Raw genomic sequence first — 14,969 nt, 5'->3', positions numbered from 1 at the left:
TTTCACTTAAAATGACTTTGACTTTGTGACAAAAGCCACATGCAGCGTTTTGTATTTTTAAATTTAACAAATTTATTTTATAATTAAGTTTTCCTGTAAGTTTGTTATTGATATTTTAATTAATAGACATTCAAATTTTTAGACTGTAAATGGGGAAAAAATGCTTACAGCGGAACCTTGGTTCTCAAACTACTTTGTTCCAGAGGCTGTTTTGAGAAACTGAATCACTTTCTTCCCTTTAGAAATACAGGTATCAGCGTGAAAGGGTTGTTGGGTTGAGAACAGAAGTTTTGTTCAACAACCAAGACATTTTTTTTTTCATAAACAACTTGGTCGAGGACTGAACTGTTTGCAAACCAAGATGTTCAAGAAGCAAGGTCTGACTGCTTTTAATTGGATAAATTCAGTTCTGTACAGAACTCTTAAACATTTTAAGAGTCTAACAACAGGGGTTTGACTAACTGAATTATAAAACAGCCATATGACACATTACAGAGCCATTAGAAAAATTTTCTTGATACTAAATGGAGAAAAAAATGGCAGTCAGACATAATAAAAATGCCTTAAAAAAATTCCTCACCAGAGAGTATGTTCATTGATTTTAGAGAGATGGAAATGGAGGGAGAAACATAGGGAGGGAGGAAGACGGAGGGTGAGAGTGGGGTGGGAGAGAGAGAGACAGAGAGAGACAGAGAGAGGGAGAGGGAGAGAGATGAGAGAGAGAGAGAGAGAGATGAGAGAGATGAGAGAGACACATAAATCGGCTGCCTCTAGTACTCATCCCAAATGGGGATTGAACCTGAAACTCAGATATGTGCCCTGATGGGGAATCAAAACCACAGGCCTTCAGTGTACCGGATAATACTCCAACCAACTTAGCCACCTGACCAGGGAGGGCAAAATGCCATTTTTACAAATCCAGATACAGACAATGCTGTGATGTTTGTATGAACTTTTTTTTTTTAAGATTTTATTTATTTTTAGAGAAGGGAGGGAGGGAGGGAGGGAGAGAGAGAGAGAGGGAGAGAAACATCAATGCGAGGTTGCTGGGGGTTATGGCCTGCAACCCAGGAATGTACCCTGGCTGGGAATCGAACCTGGGACACTTTGGTTCCCAGCCCGCGCTCAATCCACTGAGCTACGCCAGCCAGGGCTGTTTGTATGAACTTTTTGATACGGGTTAAATTCAATGCACTGAGCATGTATTATTCTTACAATCAGAAAGGCAATAAAGCCACTTGATTTTGGAAGAAAATACCAAAGTAACAGGAACAGAGGCATGTGAAAATTATACATCAAAATCAATAAATAATACAGCAGAGTGAATCAAAAGGCTGACCTGCACGTTTGAGTGTCCTGCCAGGTGTAAACTAATAGCAGTAATGTCAATGAATATACGAGGGATAGAAACTAGACATCTCAACAGCTCCAGCGATTTGCAAATATTCTTGTTTTATGTTACTACATTTGCTCAGTTCTATAAGCTAAATCCTAAAGGGAATTATAAAACAATATGAGAATATAATTCTTATATCAAGGAATTTATACTACCAATTAAAAAGACATTAAACCTAATTAACAGTTACAAATATACACACAAGGATTTCATTGCCACACTGCACAACAAAAACAAACACACAAAAATGGCATTAATAGTCATTGAATAAACAATTTAGGAAACAGCCATATTATGAAACATTATGTAGGCATTTAAAAAATAGACCAACAATACAGAAACCTCTCTAAGACAAATGAAAAAGTTCAAACAATGTAATGCCATTTGTTTCAACACATAACGCACACCTGCAATTGCACACAAGAGTGGGACAAAGTTTAGGAAAGGGCAAGTTAATGGGAAATACTCATGTTCTATGCTTTATCCTCTTATACTTGAAGACTATACTGACTGATAAACAGACTGGGAGCTGAACAACTCAGAAGACCTCCCTTTACCTCTAACTTTTAAATATTAAATTAGGGTAACACTGGTTAATAACATGATATCAATATCAGGTGACAACTTTATATACATCCGGACACTCTATTGTGTGTTCACTACCCAAAGTGCAACTCTCCTTCCATCACCTTGTATTTGACCGCCTTTGCCCTCTTCGTCCTCCCCGCCCTTTCCCCTCTGGCAACCATCATTCTGTTGTTTTTATCCACAAGGGTTTTTTTGTTTGTTCATTTGTTGCTTTTATCCTTTTTCGTCTGACTTATTTCACTTCAAAAAAATAAAAAATATATGCATGGGACTACAACAAACTAAAAAGCTTGTACACAGAAAAAGAAACCATCAACAACAAAAAAAGGCAACCAACCAAATGAGAGAAGACACTTGGAAACAATACATCCGATGGAGAGCTAATATCCAAAACATATAAAGAACTCATACAACTCAACAATAATAAACAAACATTCTGATTAAAAAATGGGTAGAGGGCCTGAATAGATAATTCTCCCAAAGACAGAGAGATGGTCAACAAATATATGAAAAGATGCTCAACATAACTACATATAGTGGAAATGCAAACTCAAACCACACTGAGACAGTACCTAATACCTGTTAGAATGGCCATTATTAAGACAAGAAATAAGTGAGGGAGAGGATGTGAAAAATAAGGGAACCCTCATACACCACTGGTGGGAATGTAAACTGGCACAGCCACTATGAAAAATAGTATGGAGGCGCCTCAAAAAATGAAGAGTAGAACTACTATATGACCCAGCAATACCTCCTCTGGGTACCTACTTGGAAATTTTCAAAACACTTATTTATAAACATATATGTATCCCTATGTTCACTGCAGCATCATTCACGGTGGCCAAGTCATGGAAACAACCTAAGTACCATTCAATGGATGACTGAATAAAAAAGACTGAATAAATATAGGTGGGGGTGGGGAGGGTGGGAGAGAGTAGTGGGGAGAAAATGGGGGCAACTGTAATCACACAAGAAAAATAAATAAATAAATAAATAAATATCTTAAAAAATGTGGCACATAAATACAATGAAATACTGTACTACTCAGTCATAAAACATGAAATACTGCCATTTGCAACATGGATGGAGTATTACACCGAATGAAGTCAGTCAGAGGGAAGAGAACCTTTACTTCTTACTATCAGTTTAACTCAGAAACACTAACCTCTCTGAACATCTCTCAGGCACTTCACGACTGCAGTATGGATCACATTACAGACTCCGGCTAGATTACAGAAGGCTTGGAATTTGAGTCAACATGCGCAGAGTGCTTGCCCACTTTGACAAAAATGACAAACTTTATGACATGATAAAATCTGTGTTTTAGAAGCATTAACACCACAGTACTGGATGAACTGACAAGAAGAAAGAGAGCAAGGGCAGGAGAGGTTATTGTAACAAACCAGAAACAAAGCCATAGGGTCAAATAGAAAAGGAAAGGGAAAGAAGGTGATGGAGGTAAAAGAGAATGCTAAAAGCATTTTAAGGATGGGAAGGACCTCTAAAATCATGAATTCTGTCAGCACCTTCGTACAAATATGGAAATCAAGTCTAGAGAAGCAACAAGACCCCACACTAGTGAGAGCACAGCAAAGCTTGTACCCAGCTGTTCACACAGCTCAACTCTTTCAGCAACACAGCTACTTGCACTCAACAGGTTTTACTGAAATGGAAATTAAGTGTGGAAGAAAAGGTCAGGAGTCTTTATCAAGGCTTCAAGTATTTCAAATATACAATGCCCCTAACGATGCCCCTAAGAGAACTGATTAAATCAAATGGGAGAGTTGGCCTGTGAAGTAATAATGTTTTGTTTTGAACATCTTGAGTTTGATTTTACATATTTCTCCTTGGAGTTATAGCTCAAGTATTTTTCTAGGAGACCCTCCTAGCAAATCACATAGTAGCCCCCAACTCTGACCTCCATGGGTCAATTTATTAATTGATCAAGGAGACACTGAAGACTATTTCTAAAAAACACCATCACCTGAAAGATCACAGGGCACCACCAAAGAAGAATTTACCACATTTCGCCATGTATAATATGCTCCTGTGCATAATGCTCACCTACGCTTTAGTGTCAATTCCCATATATAATGGGAATTAGTACTAACACATGTATACTGCGCATCCTTATTTTTCCCTCAAAAACTTGCAAAAAAAGTGCGCATTACACATGGCAAGATATGGTAATGCAGGAGACGGTAAAGAAGAATGAAATTTCTATAAATTTCTATGACATTTCTTAATAATGTAAATAATAACTTTCATCATTCTTAAGATTTTAAAACAAACCCCATGCTCCTTGCTAATTTTATTCAACATTTTTAAAACCACCTTCATCAGAGCAATAGTTCTCTTTTCATCTAACCTGGCTTTAATTCTTCCACTTATTTATACTCCCTAGGTGTTTAAAATAACAATTCTTCCCATTTGTCTTTTTATAACATTTTCTTTCATTATTTTAAGAGCCTCAAGTAAAAGCAAAAGGTGAAAGACATCAAAATATGATAATTAATAGTATAGGTACAGCATAAAGAGCAAGAAATATAAAAATAGACGTAATATTAGTGAAGTACTAAAAGGAATACACACCAGCTGGAGGAAAGGTGGAAAAACCAAGACAGCATTACAGAGAGAGCAGGAGATACAAACCCCTGGCCCAGCACCTAAATGCATCCACAAACCAAATGCCAATGCTATTCTCTAAATCACAAATCATCTCTACACTCTGATCTTCACTTCTTAAACTTTCACTTTCTTCCTTCCTCATATTTATAAAACCTCTGTTCCATCCAGGTTCAATGCCTGCTTCAAAACCTAGGACAAGAGAAAGCTTGCCACATTATGAAAAAAGCCCTGAAATAACAAAACCTGGGTATAAGTTTCAGTTATGCCACTGCTGTCTAAATAAAATAAAATAAAAATTAAATGACAGGTGAAGAAGACTAGGCAGACTATGCATGCAGACAATAATTCCTGCTTTTCTACCACTTCCCAAATTTTTAACTCTCCATTTCCATGAATATGTTCCAACCCCATCTCCATTTTCCCCTGGGTGGATAAAGAAAAATAAAGTTGTTCCACATTTTATCAATACTTTTTAAATATAGCCCTGACTGGTGTGGCTCAGTGGATTGAGTGCCAACCTGAGAACTGAAAGGTTGCTGGTTCAATTCCCAGCCAGGGCACAAACCTGGGTTGTGGGCGAGGTCCCCAGTTGGGGACATGTAAGAGGCAACCAATTGATGTATCTCTCATACACTGATGTTTCTCTCCCTCCTTCTCTCTCTTCCCCTCTCTCAAAAAGTATATAAGATCTTGCCCTGGCTGGTGTGGCTCGGTGGACTGAGCACTGGCCTGTGAACCAAAGGATCACCAATTCCATTCCCAGTCAGGGCACATGCCTGGGTTGGGGGCCAGGTCCCCAGTAGGGGGCACTCGAGAGGCAACCACACATTGATGTTTCTCTCCCTCTCTTTCTCCTTCCTTCCCCTCGCTCTAAAAATAAATAAATAAAATCTTTAAAAAAAGAAACTCCCTTTAAAATATATATACATATATTTTAAATATAGCAGGAAACCTCATGCACTGTTGGTAGAATGCGGACTTGTGCAGCTACCGTAGAAAAAAGTATGGAGTTTCCTCAAAAAATTAAAAATGGATGTACCTTTTGATGTAGTGATTCCACTTCTTGGACTATATCTCAAGAAATCAGAAAACACTAATTTGAAAGAATATACACACACCCCTATGCTCACTGCAGTGTTACTTACAATAGCCAAGATCTGGAAGCAGCCCAAGTGTCCATCAGTAGACATGTGGACAGAAACGCTGTGGTGTACATTTGTATAATGGAATACTACTCAGCCATAAAAAGAAGGAAATCTTACCTTTTGCAACAGCATGGATGTACCTGCAGATTATTATGCTAAGTGAAATAAGCCAGTGAGAGAAAGACAAGTACCATATGATTTCACTTATATGTGAAATCTAGTGAACAAAATAAACTAACAAAATAGAAAGAAAAGAATATAGCAGGAAATACTTTTGTTACTCATTTCAAACACTAGATATGCAAAGATATCTACATAAAGTTAAAATACAAGGCCTCGCCCCACTAAGATCATACCATCTAACTAAGGGTTGGGGGAGGGAAGCTGGCGGGGGAGAGAAAGGTGGGGGGAATGCATTAACAAGATAAAGTAACAAGTGCCTATTCATTAGTATGTACAGGTGCCTACACTGGGATTCAGAGGCTAAACTGCTATAGGCTCAGGCAATTTTGTGCAGTAAGCCAGGCAGAATTTAAATCTGTAAAGGAGAAAGGGGGCAGAGGTAAAAGGGTAGGGAAAAATGCGAAGCATGCTGCTGGAAAGGGAAGTAATGAAACAACAAGGAATAAATCAGTCTGGTTGAAAGAGAGGACCAAACTGATGTATTCATTCAAGGGAGCAGTAGATTGGTAGATCAAGGGTTTTAGATTTTTGATCATATATATGATAGGAAACCACCATTCTGTGTGGAAGCAACATACAGTAGTTCATTCCCACTCAGGAATGACTGGCTTCTTTACTTAACATTTAAATCTCTTTAAATATCATTTCATCAAAATGTTCTCCAACCACCGTGCCAAAGCAGCTACTTGTCCACTGCCCTAGACTATATACATCACCCAACCGTGTTTTGTCATAACTAAAATCACATTATTTCCTTTCATACTTGGTCTCATATCTCCCACATTGGCATGTATGCTCCCACCAATAAAAGCAGAAACCTGTGTCCATTTTTGTATCCCCAGCACAGCAGACGGCACACAGGTCTTCAGTGAATGAGTGAAAGGATGCATGCTGATGGCAGCAATCAGCATCACTTCCAGAGAGATGGAAAAAAAAATTCACTAAAAAAAAAAAAGTTGTATTGACTGATTTGAGAGACAGAGATAGACCTCGATTTGTTGTTCCACTTATTTATGCATTCATTGGTTGATTTTTGTATGTGCTCTGACTGGGGATCAAATTTGCAACCTTGGCATACCAGGACAACACTTCTAACCAACTGAGCTACCTTGTCAGGGCTAAATCAGTTCTTGAAGGGCAATTTTTTGTTAATTTTTTCTGTGAATTAACTTTTTCTCTATTCAACCTTCATTAAACTAATATCTCTCTCTCCCTTTTCTATTTCTTCCTCTGCTTATCGTATTTTGCCATATATAATGATTACATATTATGGGTATAATAATCCCATGTACAACACACACAAAAACCGTAAGTATGCATTATGCACAGAAGCGCATTATGCATGGCAAAATACAGGTAATTCCAGCATGCTTAAATATCACTAACTACAAGCATTATAAAACTAAATACCATATAGGAGAAAAACAAAAACCTATCTAAATTTGAAAATGTATAAATTATATTATCCAAGTGTGTGTCTGTGTGTGTGTATAATTTTCATTCTAGAGTCCTAAAAAAGTCTATGGGATGATATATATTCAAGATGTATTATTCTATACAGGTCAAAGTAAACCACCAAATGCTTTTAAAAGTTCCGTTAACAAGTAAGAATCATCAAACTAGAGAGGACTGTACAAGGTCATTTGGTCTTGACACTTGCACACCAGGGTAGAACTCTTATTTCCAGTTATAGAGAATCTGTGATTTTCCTTGATGTCTGTGGGCAATCACCTGTACAATAAAAACATTTTTTTCAAGTGTTCATTTATTACCATATGTTTGCTCTTCTCTGTGGTTATTGTCTACATCCTCCAAATGATGCATTTGTAACTCCACCCTCCCTTTTTCAATGAATAGCCTCAGAGAACACAGTAGTTTCCTCAGACTTGTTAAAATGCAGTTTACAAAACTGTACATATCTCTAAAAAAACATCTGAAGAGCTCAGGCACTACTAAGATGATTCCTGGTTCTCAGGTAATAAGCACTTACTGAGAGTCATAAAAACAAATGTGACAGTGAAATATGTTATTAATCAAGCTTCAACAATGACTTCCAGAGCTCATTCTATTTGCTTGAGAGTAACTGGTCTTTGCTACTTTATATTATTTCAAACGTCATCTGAAATAATAGATCCAGGTTTAAGATCTGTTTCTAAAATACAACAAAAGGATGAAAAGGACATTAAATTGATTATAAATGAAATGAGGTAGCTATGCGTAAAATATTTACTGAAGTTGGTGTGTGGGTAAAGTTCATCATACAATTCTACTTTTACTTATAGATGCTGACCAACCTCAACTAGAGACATACAAGATTCTAGAATATATAGTCTCTGGGTAACTTTTAAAAAAATAATCACCACCCTAACTGGTATGACTCAGAAATGGTTTGAGCCATTGAACTGGGTGTTGTCCCACAAACCGAAAGGTCATGAGTTCCATTCCTGTTCAGGGACCATGCCTGGGCTGCCAGCCAGGTCCCCAGATGGGGGCATATGAGAGACAACCAATTAAAGCACATCGATGTTTCTCTCCCTCTCTTTCTCCCTCCTTTCCCCTCTGTCTAAGAGTAAGTAAATAAAATCTTTTAAAAAACAGACTATTCAGAACAACAGAAAAAGGTTATTTCACCAGAGCACTGTACCCCAAACTGAACAGTTCAGGGCATTAATGTACCTATCTGCCAAGAATGCTCCAAATTACATCCAGGACTTGGTCTTTCAAGTTTAACAGTAGTTTTAATTATTCACTAGGAAACCTTTAATGTGCCTCTGATTTCCTAGGCCCCAAATGTGATTTGGGTTTAGGAAGTCTCTAGAAATGCTTGTTAAAGAAATACTTATTTTTGTAATAGACTGAGAAGAATAAAATGTAAATCTGCTTAATTAAAAGAACATAATATACTTCAAAACCCAAATCTTATAAAACCTGTGTTAACTGGCATTTTGCTAACTGAAAAACTTTACAAATTGGCCGTGATATAAATCTTCAAAATGCCAGCAATCTTGGCTAACGCTAAAACACTTTTTAAAAAAGACCCACAACAGTCTTGGCTGGTATGGCTCAGTGGACCGAGTGCTGGTCTGCAAACCCAAAGATCACCAGTTTGACTCCCAGTCAGGGCACTACCTGGGTTGTGGACCAAGTCCCCTGTTAGGGGCATGCAAGAGGCAACTGATGGATGTACCTCTAGCACATCAATATTTCTCTCCCTTTCTTTCTCCCTCCCTTCCCCTCTCTTAAAAGATAAATAAAATCTTTTAAAAAATAGCTCAAAACAAACCATTTCTGAGGAAGAGATAAAGTTTAATACGTCTATGGCGGGGGTGTCAAACTCATTTCCACCAGGGGCCACATCAGCCTTGCAGTTTGCCTTCAAAGGGCCGAATGTAATTTTAGAACTGTATAAATGTAACCACTCCTTAACTAGGGGCAAGGAGCTCTACATTCAGCACTTTGAAGGCAACCGAGAGGCTGATGTGGCCCTTGGTGGAAATGAGTTTGACACCTTGATCTACAAACTAATTTTTTTCATATCTGCATGTGAAACCACTGCTGTAATATATTGATAAGCAACTCAATAAAACCAAGGCATCCTCTAGCTCCTTATCTGTTCAAAAGCAACACATTTCCCACTAACAATTATTAATTTTTGTAAACGAAAGTTAGTTTTGAAACAGGTTTATTTATTTAGTATTCTACTTTTGGGTAGATCATTAATTCATTCAACACAACAGAGGGGACACTGTTCTAGATGCTGGGGATACAGCACTGGGGAGCAAAACAGTGTCCCTGCCCTTATAATGAAACTTACATTCTAGTGGCTGGTTGAGAAAATTTTGTGCAGGTTTACTTCTTATCATTTATTCTGCTTCTCCATACTTTCATGGCTCTTTTACATATGTACTATCAAAGAGGCTTCAGCAGTTTTAAAGTTCAGGTTTGTATGCACCCAAGTAACTGATTTTAGACCAGGCCTTAAAAGAAAGAGTTAGAGAAGCAATAAAGGAGTTTCAATTAGTAAAAATTGCACTTCGGATAAAACCTAGAACCTATTAGGGCACCATAAAATCAACTCAGTCAGAATTTTTGACAATAACATCTCATCCAATCACTTCAAAAAGGCAAATAAAATTTTTACTTTCTCCCTGTCCCTAAGTATTTCTCAGTATGAGTTCTTTAATTTAAATTATATTCCTAAGCAGAATTTCTTTATTAAAACAAAATTTCATGGAAATTTTCTACATTTAAAATGTGCAAAATTCTAGTTGAAATAAAAAAAGTGGCCTATATCCATGTCCTTAATATATGCAATGCCTCCAAGATATTTCAGAAACACTTAAAAGTCACTACACTAGGTAACTGTGTTACCTAAAAAAAAAAACAAAAAACATTTTTAAAAGTATTTAGATTTAAGTTACTCTGAGATTCCTATGTAGCATAATATACTATGACTCTTTAACTATGAGACATGTGGCCAGCACAATTTCTCTAAGCCTTAAATTTTCCCATCCACGAAATGATGACGACCTTACAGGTCAGCAAGAAGACACGCTGACCTGTCGACGCTCGAATTATATACTCCGATGGTGGCTACGATAAAACCAGCAGGGCCATTTCTGAACTTAGGACAGGCACTTTACAAGAGCATACGTTTCCATCTCTGCAGATCTTAATTTCAAGATTTTGTTACTCTGTTTTAAAGCCTTCTATAAATTATTACTATTACATATCTTTCCCCCAGCTCACTAGGAACCAGATGGAAAGAGTTTTAAGCTTTATTAAGATTTTTAAGATTATTCTATTTATCTTTCCTCAGGGAAGATATGTGCCAGAAATAATGTGTTAGAGGAGAGAAGGAGGACAACTCTGCAAGACTTGTTTTTGTTTTGCCTAAATCTGAAAGGGGATGAATAGAACAGGAAGAAACCAAGTGTGACAAGGGGAAGAAAGTGTAACTAAAGAGAATATTCTAGATGAACAGGGAAACAACTCAAGCCTTTGACAAACAGTAACTTACTAAGTTTCAAAAAATTCTCATGCTTCTTATAAAAATCATAATCCAAAGATACATATTTATATACACACTTATTTTGATCTTTTGCTCTACATTTTTCCTCCTCTGAATAATTTATTAGCTAAAGAATTAGTTATAACAGAGTATCAGTTTAATAAAAGGTAAAATGTTATAAGGGCATTTTCATCAAACTTAATTCCAAAAATATTCCATACTAAATGTCAGAGAGTACATTTTTAGAAATCACACTCTCCATCTCCAAGTGCTTGATATAAAGTTCAACCACTTATAATGAATAAAGCCAGAGAATACATTTCTATGTATTCTGCTAAATAATACAGAATATTGGTGAATCATATGCTGCTGGAAATGACAGATTTAAGGAACAAAGTCATGAAAACTAAAGGGCAACCTTTAGTTATTCAATAAAGAAAACACATTATAAAATCAACAGTTACATTCCAGTTCTTTTCATCCTTTACTATGTAAAAGAAAAAAAATAGACATCTTCAAGATAAACAGATATACTAAGACATCTTCAAGATAAACAGATACTACTAACTGTGCAAAACAAAGTGTTTGCTCTACAGAGACTGGATGTTAAAGAAGGTATAGCTCTGTAATTACAAGCCATTTGCACATAAGATAAATAGCCCCCTTCAGTAATAAGGGTCATAAGAAAGTCAGGCTGTGGATGGTTTTAAGTTCTCAAGGACACTACTCTATGACAACCCTGGAATTTCACCAAGTCCTATACAGCAAGTCATAAATTGTTTAAATTCTGAAAGAGCTTCACAACTTCTAAACTGCATCCTTACATATACAATCTCTTCTCTATTAGACTGATGAAAGGAACTTATTTCTCATCCAAAGTTTCCCTGGAAAGTGCCTTTAGAAGGGTTCTCCTTAATCACTGGTTTTCCTGTAATCCACAGGATCAATCTTCAGCCTCATCATGAAATTCTCTATCATGAGGAAAATGTTAATTAAGATAGTATTTTTCTATCAACTGTGTACGAAGTGTATTTCAGAGATGCTAAAATTTTAAAACTGTGAATCTTATAAATTCAACAGCAAGAATTTTACAAGGAACATCCAAGACCAACCAACCATCATTTTTATATAACAGGATGAAGAATATTCCCTGTAAGTCAGAAAATATGTTGAATAATATTATACCTCAGAAAATTCAGGCTTGGTCCCAGTTTTACTTTAAATCAACTGAATGATTTTGCATCAGTCACCATCATTAAGGCTAATTATGGATCATATACCTTACAGAACTGTTTAAGAAATACACGAGCATTACTACATTATGCACACCATGAAAATGTAAAGCACAACTGTGATGTCACCTTTCTATTAATGCCATACCTGATTAATGTAATATGTTCAAGTCTTGCTAGGGTTGGTTTTAAGTATTTTTTAAACAAAAACAAATGCCTAAATTATGCTACTGTTAATTCTGCTCTCAAAATTTAGTTGAAGTGATAATTTAGCCAGTAAATAAAATGACTTTGAACTTTTAAACTTAATAGAAAATAGAGAGAACCAAAGTATATTACAGATAATTATAGATTTCACAGGTTTCAATTATATAGTAGAAAATACTTCAATTATAGAAACTAAAGAGTAGAGAAGGAGGGCTAATTATCTTTCATAGTACCAATTCAAGTGCTCAGAAACTGGATTTCTTTCCTTCTGGTACTACTTTTAAAAAATTACATATAGGCCTAGCTAGTGTGGCTCAGTTGGTTAAGAATGTCATCCCATAAACTGAAAGCTAACAGGTTCAATTCCTGGTCAGGACACATGCCTAGGTGGCAGGTTCCATCCCCAGTAGGGGTAAGGGAGAAAGGAAACCAATTGCCCTGGCTGGTATGGCTCGGTGGATTGAGTGGTGGCCTAAGAACCAAAGGGTCGTCGGTTGATTCCCAGTCAGGGCACATGCCTGGGTTGCGGGCCAGGCCCCCAGTAAGGGGTGTTTGTGAGAGGCAACCACACATTGGTGTTTCTCTCTTTCTCCCTTACCTTCCCCTCTCTCTAAAAATAAATAAAATCTTAAAAAAAAAAGGCAACCGATTGATGTTTCTTCCCCCTTCTCTAAAAAGATGGAAGAAGGAAAATTTTTCAAGAAAATTTAGTATTATATATATGCATGTACTTTAATATAGATTCTTTTTTCATTTTAACATAATATAGTTTCAAAAGTCCTTCCTACTGGAAAAAGAGGTGTTTTCTATCTTATATGTCTTGACACCTGTTTGAGGATTTAACTCTTCCTGTCAAGAAGAAACCACTCTAAGGGGACTAAATGGTAATGGAAAAAAAACACAATGAAGATTAAATTTTAAAAAAAGAAGAAGAGGAGGAAACCACTCATTTAGACATCTGTAAGTAAGGGAACTTACTACCTCTGAAAATCAAAGTCAGAAATCAAGTAAATGTTTAGCCCCCACTAGTCCTCCTCCACCATCAGATGCAGCCAGTTAAGGGAACCTCTGCAGTATGTGATCATTTCAAACAAATCCAAACCAAAGGGAAATGAATCCTTTGTTCCATTTAAATAGGTCCATCATCATGTGGATTTTCTTGCAAAGTAAAATGACAACACTCTAAGATTACTCAAATCATTAGACACAGAATCCAAACTAAGTGAGTTTTACATTAGGAGTTAGTAATATAAATGAATTTTAAGTGACAACACTATTTGCAAATCGAGTTGTGTGAATCTGAGTATTTATTAATATATTTTCCCCACAATGATTTCCACACTATAAATGTGCATGAATTTTAAGAAAAATATATGGTGTTTTGTATAAAAGTCTGCTCTGTTCAACAGTAAAGAAAATTATTATTTTTGTCATTTGTATTATTTCTGAGCTAAAAGTACAACTGCTATTTAATAACTGTGTCTATATTCCAAGTAAGAAATGCTTGTTTAAAAACTGCTCTGTGTAATAGGGAAAAAATTATAAAGCAAAGCACAGTGATTAATTTTATGAGGAATCCCATCACTGCAGATCGAAATCACCAACCTAACTAACTAACTAAATAAATAAATAAGGGGTGCAGGTCTCTCCTCTAACAGCAGTGTTTAAGAAAATCATTGCGTAATTATTTGACAGGGAATTAAGACTTTTTACCAAGCAGTTCATTTTTAAAGCATTCCAAGAATCAAATAATAGACTTAATAAATACGTACAGTCCCAGAGAGGACATCATGGGGGCAACAGTTGAGAAGGTGACTCTTGCACACTCTGTCATCACTGAATTTGATTCGTTGACGAGTAGTATCTCCTGTAATATAGGAAAATTAGTAACATTCAAGGTTAGACAACTGAAAAATGTTTATTTTCTGAAAGCCCTACTATCACTAGCTTTTAATGTGTGGCTATACACACACATTTATAAATCAGCTCAAGAGGGATTAGTCTTTATGTGATATCTTATAGAAAAACTATTTTAGACAACATGCAGTTTGCAGTAGGTGTACTGCACATGTAATTCAAATAGTCAAAGTGGGAAAGCAATGCATTCATTCTGTTAAACAAAGTAATTCAGAAAAGCATAGGACTTAAGAGCAGGAATGGACCTTAAGGATTACGGAGTCCAACTCCTTCACATTGCAGATGAGGAAACTGTGGCCTGGAGAGGTTAAGCGGCTTGCAGCAGACCCACTAGGAGAGCTCTACTGGTACACGTTCCCTACTTGACACTAAGCATTGATTGATTTATTTACATTAATTAAAAAACATAAAAAGTAATCTTGCAAACATTGCATACACACTGCGAATCCCCACTGAACCCCAGACGACATTTCTTCCACTATTTTGTTCCAGCTGAAGTGTCTCCCTTTTGCTGCTGGGAGGAGTTAGAGAGGGTAGAATAAACGTGTTTAAGAGTGTACAAACCTGGAAGAAGGACTCACACACCAGTCAAACAAAGGCACATTGCCTAAATGAAAAGTTAACTGTAATGCCTCCAAAGGTCCCACATCTCCAAGTTTTAT

General features: G+C 36.5%; 1 protein-coding gene across 6 annotated transcripts in view; it reads right to left on the bottom strand.

The window, feature by feature from the left end:
* The window catches only part of LOC114508064 (putative RNA-binding protein Luc7-like 2), a 62,973-nt gene that overhangs the window by 33,130 nt on the left and 14,874 nt on the right, over positions 1-14,969 (bottom strand). For 5 of the 6 annotated variants that reach the window (XM_028526062.2, XM_028526061.2, XM_028526064.2 and 2 more), the window contains one exon: positions 14,163-14,257. In XM_028526062.2, the coding sequence (XP_028381863.1) occupies positions 14,163-14,257 (95 nt within the window). Of the gene's footprint in view, positions 1-9,754; positions 9,918-14,162; positions 14,710-14,969 lie in introns of those variants that run through there. The other variant, XM_036010952.1, reaches the window with a different exon arrangement.

This window comes from Phyllostomus discolor, chromosome 10 (genome assembly GCF_004126475.2).
Source record: "Phyllostomus discolor isolate MPI-MPIP mPhyDis1 chromosome 10, mPhyDis1.pri.v3, whole genome shotgun sequence".
Taxonomy (NCBI): Eukaryota; Metazoa; Chordata; class Mammalia; order Chiroptera; family Phyllostomidae; genus Phyllostomus; species Phyllostomus discolor.
This window is presented reverse-complemented; position numbering and strand designations above follow the sequence as displayed.